The sequence below is a fragment of the Rutidosis leptorrhynchoides genome, chromosome 6 (genome assembly GCF_046630445.1).
Source record: "Rutidosis leptorrhynchoides isolate AG116_Rl617_1_P2 chromosome 6, CSIRO_AGI_Rlap_v1, whole genome shotgun sequence".
Taxonomy (NCBI): domain Eukaryota; kingdom Viridiplantae; phylum Streptophyta; class Magnoliopsida; order Asterales; family Asteraceae; genus Rutidosis; species Rutidosis leptorrhynchoides.
This window is the reverse complement of record NC_092338.1, coordinates 353484328-353495492: the sequence shown is the minus strand read 5'-3', so window position 1 is coordinate 353495492 and position 11165 is coordinate 353484328. Positions and strand designations below refer to the sequence as shown.

Below are 11165 nucleotides of genomic sequence, written 5' to 3'. Positions count from 1 at the left end.
AGGTGAGATGAAAATAAACATAGTCCGGGACCAAAGCAAGTCTGATAATGCTGCAAATGCAAGTGTCAAAATAATGTTCAGATTTTCGGGGTTGTCGTATGTTTGAGCTGATTACAAGCTTGGTTAAGTTTTTTTAGTTTGTATATGTTTCGCTTGGCATACTTGCATCGAAATTTCCAGAAGTACGAGCCCAAGACAAGTGAAAGTATCAGTAAACAGTAACTCATATAAACACTAAAATCATACAGGCTTAAATCATACAGGTTCAGTAAGCTTAAATCATACTGTAACTCAACAGGTTCAGGAAGCATAAATCATACAGGCTTATTCCCACCAAGCTCATCTACAGACCCGAATTCCAATTCCAACATCCTTTACATTCCTTTTTTCACTTCTTACTAGGAACCTTTCCTGCTAAACTGATGTCGTGAAATAGGTAAATGCAATGGGGGTCTAGGTTTTCAATCAACCAAAGCCATTTTGACCCAAAAAATACCAATTACCACTTTAGATGTGAAGAACTAATTTAAACCTCAAACATGAGGCATGTAATCCCTGTTAAGGTTTGCATACATGTAACAGTCATAAAAAAACTTATGGTATTTATATATGCTATCTTTACTCATAGCTACCTATAAAGACTGCATCACTGGCTTAGTAAAGTGCAACTAACCCTTAATCAGCGGAAGCTATGTGATCACCCAAATACCGATTACAACAACTAAACATAAACTTCAGACTTCAAGCTAATGGACCTTTTAAAGTTTGCATACATGTAGCCATCGTAAAAAACCTTATGGTATTTATATGGGGCAATGAGTACACATCTGGATGCTATCTTTACTCACAATTACCCATAAAGACTGATCACTGGCTTAGTAAAGTGTGACTAGCCCTCACCATTAATATCTTTCCTAGGATTCTATCACAAGTTTGCCACAAATTATGACTAAAGACTCTGGACATTCGCATTACAAATTACCCATTCATAACATGTAATTAAACAAAGAAGCATTACAAAATGGGACACTAAGTACAGGAAGCGTGAGAAGAAATACATGTGCCCTCAAAGATAAAACAGTAAAAAAAACAGAACACAAACAGGACATGCAACATGTTTCAGTCACAATTGTTTTACTTGCCTTGTGTTTAAGATCACAACAATCTAGCACAAATCAAACAGTTATAATTAAATGACACTGGCAACATCAGATATACACATTCCTGCTGAATATACGAAGATATGAATGAAGATAAGTCATTAGCCCAACAAAATGCAGTTGACACATCCATAATAAAAATGAGATTACTCTAAAAAATAGCAGCCAGAAAAGTAAACAGAAACGAACACCACATTCAGCAGACAAGTGAAGTCATTTTCAAATAGACGCATTAAAGATAAATTAACTGATACGAAATTAAAAAATTTGAACACACACTATCATTAATTCCAAAGTTATGACATAAAAGAAAATTAAAGTAAAGTAACATTAAACTGTTACAGAAAATAACTAGTTAAAGTTTAAATCAACAACTCACAGTGTATCACCTACAAAGTATTATAAACGACAAAACAGATAGGATCCTCAATATGACATATTAAAGCTCAAACTCCTCGTCCCTCAAAGCCATCTCAGCTGCTTCCTCATCTTCATCATCAAGAACAAAGTATTCGTTTTTCTCAACTGGCCTGAACATGTAAAACATCACCAAATAGAACACAAGACTAGCAATTTCCTCTGCTGCGCTAGACACCCACTGGTACTTATAAGCTGCAATCGTCTTCAATGCAAAAACAACAATCCTCGTGAAGTACAAGTACCCAATAACCACAATGTAAAACTGCCTAAAAAGAGTCAACTTAGCCAAGTTCCTAGCAGCTTTCCCATCAGTCTTAGAAGTCTCCCTCAACGATCTAATCGACCACACAATGGGGAAGATAATCGCACAACAACATATAATATCAACCAACAAAAAGACTTGATTCCATGTCACCCAGTCCCTAATAAAAGGACCAGTTTCCCCTATCACTATAGAAGCTACATTAGCCAGAACCTGAAGTGGAATCACAATCATCAAAACCTTCTTTTCCTTTTCTTGCAAAAAGGGTTTCAAAAACGACCATCCGGTACCAATCAACACAATCACAGTGAACAAAAGCACAACCCTAATAAACTGAAATATATAAAACAATACATCCCATCCATGAGGAGTACCAGTCTGCTTCACATAATGCTTATCCTCAGCAGCACAGATCAAGTTAAGTGCTTTCATAACAAGCAAACCTCCCATTAATAAATGAATCCTGTGCACAGATCTCTGGTTTTTCAAGCATATCGAGATCCAAAACCCTACAAACCCTAAATAAATCAAAGAAAATATAAAATAAAGAGACGGCAGCTGTGTCGATCCAGCTGATAAGTAATCCTTTGTAGAGCCATCATCAGTATTATACAATTCTGTACGTACATCCATCGTTACTAACGATTCTGGATTACAATTAGCGAAAAACAATGAATACTCATTAGGATACGTTACCGGATACGTTTTGTTAAACGACGACTGCGGTGGTGGAGACAGATCACGGAAAGTGAACAGTAGTGATATGAATTTTGAATCCACGACGCAGAAATTAGGGTTTTGTTGTAGTTCAACAACTACCTGAATTAACGATTCTTCTGATAGAAGGAAAAACCCTAACCTTGACGGATCTGGCTGCGCTAACGGCGATGTAACGGAAACGCCGGAGATCGCGATCGAAGCAAATCCGGTGTGTGTGAATCCGAATTTTTCGAAGAGGATCATCGGACGGTTATCGTTTCGGATCTCGAGAGATTTGATCTCCGCCGTTGATGGAGAAGTGAAGAGGTAAAAGAAGAGAAGAACGGTGGTGAGCATATGACCTGGAATCCTCATTTTTTGGATTCGCCGGTGGTGGTTAACGGCCGAAGACAATCGTATTGAAATCAAAGAGACTGGAAAATGAATATATAGATATAGATATACATTTATATAGCATTAGAAAATATAGATATAATACTCTGTAACAAAGTGTTTGAGATGGTGTTTGTAAATGGCAAAACACATACGAGCTGATCGAAGATTATGAGCCGTTGATTTCAATGTGAGTGAATTATATCGATGTTTATATTGTGATTTTAATTAAAATTACTACTGCTCCGTCCCAATTTAATAGTCCACAGACAAAAAACACACAGTTTAAGAAAAAGTGACTGTCACGTATACATTTTGTCAACTTTTTCACTACTTTCCAGTTTTACCCATTACTTTTTAACTATACTTTTATCTTACTTAAATAAAGTAAGGGTATATAAGTACTTTAGCCAATTATTCTTTTCCATTTATGAAAGTAGACTATTAATTTGGGACGGACAAAAATGAAAGATGGACTATTAATATGGGACAGAGGGAGTATTACGGAGTACTTTTTTTTTTTTTTTGACAAAAATATTAAAGTAATATGTCTGTATAATAGAACCGAGGTTCCGATAGAGCTACAATAAGCAGCAAGTCATAACGATTTGTAAACTGATGTACTTGATAACAAACTACCAAAATTCCATGACACTCACTCTGAACTTTATTTCTATAAAGATCCTTTTCTTAAAGGGGCATTTTCGCACTTATTTCAAATCATAGAAGTCGAGCTTCAGTCGAAGAACCTTCTCCCCCTTCCACCGATGAAACTACTCTTCAAAGTAAAAAAGTAGCATAACGTTCCCTTCCAGTCGAATAGAATGTGACAACCCGAAAAATTCCAACCAAATTTAAACTTTAATCTTTATATATTCCCGACACGATAAGCAAAGTTTGTAAGTTGAATCTCAAGAATTTTAAACTGTGTTCATACATTCATTTAACCTCGACCAAATTCCAAAGATTCACGAACCATTATAGGAACGGATATGATTATATATATATATATATATATATATATATATATATATATATATGTATATGTATGTATGTATATATTATAACTTGAAAACATTAACAAAGTATTAGACGTATAATACTTTACATAAACGTATTTGTTTCGAAATATATATTCAAATAGTTATCGATGGGATTATAAGATGTTATCAAATGATTGACTTAACAGATACATTGAATTATGATTACGAGTCCCTATTGAGAGGTCCACTTTGATTTAGAAAACCTTTCCTTTTTAACGGTATCCGAAATTGTTGGTAAAAGTGATTTACAAAAGTGTCATTTACAAGAGTTAGTCAAAAGTTTGTAATCATTTCCGTTTAAATTTTAAAAGTGTACTTTACTTTGATTAACTAGTGTCCCTTGATAAATCAACCATTTAGTTTTTCATATTAAAAACATTGTTTGGTAGAATAACTACTAATATTTAAAAAGAGTTAAATTATATAAAACGAACTTTGAAATATAATTGGTTTTGAAAGACTAAATATTATATCATTAGATAAGTATTTCGAACATATATATTATGTACAAATTTAAAATTATATATATATATATATATATATATATATATATATATATATATATATATATATATATATATATATATATATATATATATATATATTAACTTAGTCATAAAACGTCTTAATTTAAAATAACATATTTTGATGAACAACGAGTCACTGATTTATAGAAGCAAATGACCACAACACTCAATTATGTAAACTACATTTTTATAAAGTAATTTGTTGATGAGAAAGTTAAATTATTAATAAGGGTACGCGTCGCGTAACGTAAAAGGCTAGTTTTCTAAACGTACGAAAGTGCGCTCGAAAAACCGAAAGTGGTACATGAGTCGTGAGACCACGTCCGTGTCATTTTTGTAAAAATTATATTTTTACCATGAGCGTAAATATAATATAATATTTAATTAATTCTAAAGATTAAATATATTATATATTAAATATTATATATAAAGTAAGTATTACGTATGTATATGATGTAAAAATGGGTGTAGGCAGTCTTGATTCGCACATGGAAGCTGAAAATTGTGTCCATGCGACCCTCTCAATATCATGCGATTGCATGGTTGGGGTTGGTGGCCAAAATCATTTAAAAGCCGAACTCGATCAACTCTGCAATTCATTTTCATATTACGGAGTGTTACTTAAATTATTATTATTATTATTATTATTATTATTATTATTATTATTATTATTATTATTATTATTATTATTAATCTTATTATTATTAGTATTAGTATTATTAGGAGTGATAATACTTGTATTATACATAAAATACTACGACAATGGTGTAACGACCCAAACCAAACCACGAACAAACCCGCTTAAAATGTCACAAAAAAAAAATTGTTTATTCAGGAACTGGCGCGGCGCGCCAGTACCCCACGCGGCGCGCCAGTTGCTGAACAAACAATTTTTTTTGTGACATTTTAAGCGGGTTTGTTCGTGGTTTGGTTTGGGTCGTTACACCATCCTTCTCATGTGGAGGAAACGGACGAGATGACCACCAAAATAGAGGCCGCTCTAGAAAACTATGTTTCTGTTTTCTCTCGAAAGGTTAAGCAAATTCTCGAAGAGTCGGTTTCGGAACAAATTGTCGATATGATTCAAGAACGAATGACCAATGCCGTTAAAGAAGAAGTTGAAAGGAGGTTTCCTAGACCTCAAATTATGGGCGAGTTGGAGTTTAGCTATAAGAACTTCTTGGCGACTAAGCCTCCTCACTTTCACGGGGATCCCGACCCCATGAAAAGTTCGGCTTGGATTTCCGATGTTGAAGGTTGTTTTCGCACAACCGAGTGCCCACCCGAGAAAAAGACTAGGCTTGCTACTAGTTTGTTGAGGGGCCATGCTAAAGATTGGCTCGATGGTAAAATTGATATGGTGGGTGATGCGGCCTTTGTGGGGTTGTCTTGGGTGGAGTTCAAGAAGGAGTTTTTCCTCGAATATCGTACGCAATCGGATCTTTCCAAATTGCGCAACAAGTTAAGGAACATGTGTCAAGGGTCTTTGGACCTAAACACTCTCAAAACCAACTTTCTCGCCAAGGCGCGTTTTTGCCCCGAGTATGTGGGGAACGATCAATTGTTAATGGAAGACTTTCATGCGACCCTTAGAGACGATTTGAAAGGTAAAATTAGTATTGGTCATGTTGAGACTTTTGCAAAGCTTTTGGCGGTAGCGAAGGGGTTTGAAGCGCAAGCTCCGAGTCCGGTTAGTTATGCGCCAAGTAAAAGAAAGTTTGAAGCTTCTAGTTTTTCGAACAAGAAGAGTAAGGGAGCAACCGAAAGTGTCGGTAGCGTGAAGAGGGGTGCTTCTAGTGGTCACATGGTCACATGTTTCAATTGTGGGCAAAAGGGTCACTACTCTCGTGATTGTCCAAAACCGTCTACTAATACAATCACGTGCTTTACTTGTCAAAAAAAATGGCACCGGAAGTCGGAGTGTCCCGATCTCCGAAATGATCAAGTTAAGAGAATAGAGAAGGCGGCGGGGTCGGCAAGGGGGCGTAATTATTTGATGACCAACGATGAAGCCAAGCAATCCAATGAAGTCGTTTCAGGTACTTTCATGGTTAACTCTAATCCGGCAAAGATTCTATTTGATAGCGGTGCAAATTTATCGTTTGTGTCTCTAAAATTTGTGCCTAAACTTAATAAACCGTTAGCTAAGTTAAGTCGTCCGGTAGAAGTCGAAATAGCGAATGACAAGACGGTGCTAGTGGTTGATGTGTGTAAGGATTGTAATGTTGTGTTTGGTTCCGAGAACTTTAAAATTGATCTCATCCCGATGACTTTGGGTGATTTTGATATCGTGGTTGGTATGGATTGGCTCGATCGTAACAGAGCCGGTATTGCGTGCCATGAAAAGTCTATTCGTGTGAAGACCCCAAGTGGGGGAGAGTTAATTATTCATGACGATAAACGTAGAAGACCTGTACCGGTATGTACTTTTGCACGGGCATGTCGTTTCCTTGTTAGTGGTGGCATGGCTTTTCTTGCCCATGTTGTCGATACTCGTGATGAGCCACCACCTATTCGTGAAATTCCGGTGGTAAGTGAATTTGAAGACGTTTTTTCCGATGATTTACCGGGTGTTCCGGCGGAAAGACAAGTTGAATTTCGCATTGAGTTGGTTCCGGGAGCTACTCCCATTGCTAAAACTCCTTATCGTTTAGCGCCGACGGAAATGCAAGAATTGTTAAATCAAACCCAAGAGTTACTTGAGAAGGGTTTTATTCGACCGAGTGCTTCGCCTTGGGGCGCTCCGGTTTTATTCGTGAAAAAGAAAGACGGAATGTGCATTGATTATCGGGAATTGAATAAAGTGACGATCAAGAATCGTTATCCATTGCCTAGGATTGACTATTTATTTGACCAACTCCAAGGTGTGATGTATTTCTCTAAAATTGACCTAGTGTGTTTGACTTAACCAAGTCGGGTTAGTCATTAGATGTTAGATGTTGACCGAGTTGAGTTAACCGGGTGGATTTGACTTAACCGAGTCGGGTTAATCAACTGTTGTTAGGGTTTGACCAAGTCGGGTTGACCGTGTGTGTTTGACTTAACCAAGTCGGGTTAGTCAATTGTTGTTAGGCGTTGACCGAGGCGGATTGACTAAGGGTATTTGATCAACCAAGTCGGGTTGACCGAGCGCGTTTGACTAATCGAGTCGGGTTAATTAATTCTTGTTAAGGGTTGGTGATGTTAAAGCTAAGGGGTATAAAATACTATTAAATTTTACAAGAAAATACTATTAAATACGATACAATTTTATACAAGATATTTATTTATTTAAATAATGGATATACTTAAACCTTGCTACAACACTTATAGGCAGTGTACCTAATCGTACAGTAGTGTAGTTTTTAGTAAGTCCGGTTCGTTCCACAGGGAATCTTTTAAACAAAACTTAACGCTATATTAGTTTTAATTTATAAAAATACAAATATATAAATAAGTAATATTATTATTATAAAAGGGGGGTTTTTACCGTTTAATGACCGGTTTGTCGATTTTAAAAACTTTAGTCGCAGTTAAAACCTAATGTAAAATATTAAATAAATAAAAGACTTAATTTAAAGCGTAAAATAAATAACGATAATGAAATTGCGATAAATAAAAGTGCGATAAAATAAAATTACGATAATTAAAAAGTACGATAATTAAAAGTGCAATTAAATACAATAACAATAAATAAAAGTGCGATAATTAGAAGTGCAATTAAATATAAAATAATGGAAATTAAATATGAAATAAAAGAATTATGCTTATTTAAACTTCCGTAATCATGATGTTTGACGTGTTGATTTTAGTTTTATGCCCATGGGTTAATTGTCCTTTGTCCTGGATTATTTAATATGTCCGTCTGGTTTTTGTCCATAACAGTCCATCAGTCATAAATATAAAGTGCGAGTGTCCTCGTCAAATTATTCTTATACCCGAAGTTAAATATTCCAACTAATTGGGGACTTAAACTGTAACAAGGTTTTAATACTTTGTTTAATAATTACACCAGGTTATCGACTGCGTGTAACCCAAGGTTTTAATACTTTGTTATCAATTATGCCAATGTTATCAATTATGCCAAGTGTCCTTGTACATAATTTCACCCCTGTTTTAATAATTCTAGTGACTATTAATCCATTCCCGTGTCCGGTTAAATGAACTATTATTCGTACATATAAATACCCCGCCCATCGTGTCCGATCGAGTGTATATGGTTATTTATAGGGACGTCCAATTGTAAATCTTTATATTAAAATTAATAAACTATCATTTAGTTAAACTAATATAAAGCCCATTAATAGCCCATAGTCTAATTTCCACAAGTGTCGTTCTTTTGTCCAAACCCCAATTATGGTACAAAGCCCAATTACCCAATTTTAGTAATTAGCCCAACATCATGATTACTTCATTTTAAATAAGCATAATAATAATTTAGCTACGAGACATTAAATTAAAAAGGTTGAACATAACTTACAATGATTAAAAATAGCGTAGCTTTACACGGACAGAATTTCGACTTACACCCTTACAACATTCGCTAACATACCCTTATTATTGGAAATTAAAATTAAAATTAAAATTATAATATAAATATATATATATATATATATATATATATATATATATATATATATATATATATATATATATATATATATATATATATATATATATATATATACGTTGATGATAGAGAGATTGAAAGATGATTATATGATGCACCAAAGCTCGATTTTTATAGGCATGTGGGCTGGAAAAGAGCCTCATGCGATCGCATGGGCTTTGCCCTTCAAGGTCATGCGATCGCATGGCCAGCTGGGGAGACTCAAAAGTCTTTAAAAACGTGGGCTGCTTATTTATTTATTATATAATATAATATATATAATTAAATTTAATTATATATATATTATATTATATTCTTGTACTCCGTTGACTTGTACTTTTTAGTCCGTTGCGTCGAGCGTTGAGAGTTGACTCTGGTCCCGGTTCCGGATTTTCGAACGTCCTTGCGTACAATTTAATATCTTGTACTTTGCGTTTTGAATCTTTTACTCTTGTAATTCTGAGACGTTTCTTATCAATAATTAGAACCTCTTTGATTGTACTTTGTACTTTTGAGCTTTTTGGTCGTTTGCGTCTTCAATTCGTCGAATCTGTCTTTTGTCTTCACCTTTTATTATTTAAACGAATATCACTTGTAAATAGAACAATTGCAACTAAAAGCTTGTCTTTCTTGAGGGATAATGTTATGAAATATATGTTCGTTTTTAGCATTATCATTTGGCCGAGGTAGGTTGACCGGGCGTGTGACGACCCGGGAATTTCCGACCAAAATTTAAACTTAATCTTCATATTATTTTGACACAATAAGCAAAGTCTGTAATATATAAGTCTCAAAAACCTTGAACTGTGTTCATGTATATATTTGACCTTTGACTATTACCGACGATTCACGAACAAATTATTGTAAATAAATTTGTTCGATTACCATATTATGTGTTAATATATATATATATATATAAATGTATAGGTTCGTGAATCCGAGGTCAACCCTACACTTGTTAAATGTCGTCATATGTATTTTCCCTACAAAATACAGTATGGTGAGTTTCATTTGCTCCCTTTTTAATTGCTTTTGCAATATATATTTTTGGGCTGAGAATACATGCGCTGCTTTTATAAATGTTTACAAAATAGACACAAGTACTTAAAAATATATTCTACGTTGAGTTGTACCACTGGCATATTTCCCTGTAGCTTGGTAACTACTATTTACATGGGTATTGTAAACGCGAATCCTGTTGATAGATCTATCGGGCCTGACAACCCCAACCGGACTGGACGACCAGTATTCAACGGTTGCACAGTACTTCGTTTCGGTGACTACACTTGGTACGGTGTAGTGAGATTTCATAATAAAGGGAATATGCGACGTGATTAAATGTTAAGTATGGTTACCAAGTGCTCAACCACTTAGAATGCTTTACATACACTTGCGAGTGTATTATGTTTATGATTATAAAATCTTGTGGTCTATTGAAAAATTGAAATGATTGTTATGATAAACCTATGAACTCACCAACCTTTTGGTTGACACTTTAAATCATGTTTATTCTCAGGTAATAATTAAGTCTTCCGCTGTGCATTTGCTCAATTTAAGGACATTACTTGGAGTCGATCATCGCAATGGGACCAAATGTTGATGACTTCGTCCAGGTGGATAAGGACGGGTCTTTACAGGTGGTATCAGAGCGGTGGTCTTAGCGAACCAGGTCTTGCATTAGTGTGTCTAACTGATAGTTGATTAGATGCATTAGTGAGTCTGAACTTCGACTGTGTCTACATGTCAAAAGTTTTGCTTATCATTCCGTGTCGAAAAATTTCCTGCTTATCATTTTTAGGGAATCACTTGCTTATCATACTTAATCTAGATATATCTTACTGCCTGGATTGCATGAATAGTGTATAGACATAATTCATATCTTAGCGTATCTGCTAATTCATATCTTAGTATATCTGTTACTGTAAACTTTGCCTAACATATTCTGTAGATTCCTCCGTAACTTATGGGATTTTAGTATTATATATGCATATGTAAATTATGTATTGCAGGGTACTAATCTACATCCTTTAATCTATTTCTTATTGAAAATCCTTCAACTGATCGTACGAGATG

General features: G+C 34.8%; 1 protein-coding gene across 1 annotated transcript; it reads right to left on the bottom strand.

The window, feature by feature from the left end:
* Positions 1–1439: 1439 nt before the first annotated feature.
* Positions 1440–3044, bottom strand: LOC139851996 (protein CANDIDATE G-PROTEIN COUPLED RECEPTOR 7-like). The gene has a single exon (XM_071841216.1). It carries the CDS (start codon positions 2914–2916, stop codon positions 1600–1602), a length of 1317 nt encoding a protein of 438 aa, XP_071697317.1. The 5' UTR covers positions 2917–3044; the 3' UTR covers positions 1440–1599.
* Positions 3045–11165: the final 8121 nt, after the last annotated feature.

Bases quoted from the DNA above. Each gene is read 5' to 3' on its own strand.
- LOC139851996 (XM_071841216.1), bottom strand. From the start codon at position 2,916: ATGAGGATTCCAGGTCATATGCTCACCACCGTTCTTCTCTTCTTTTAC.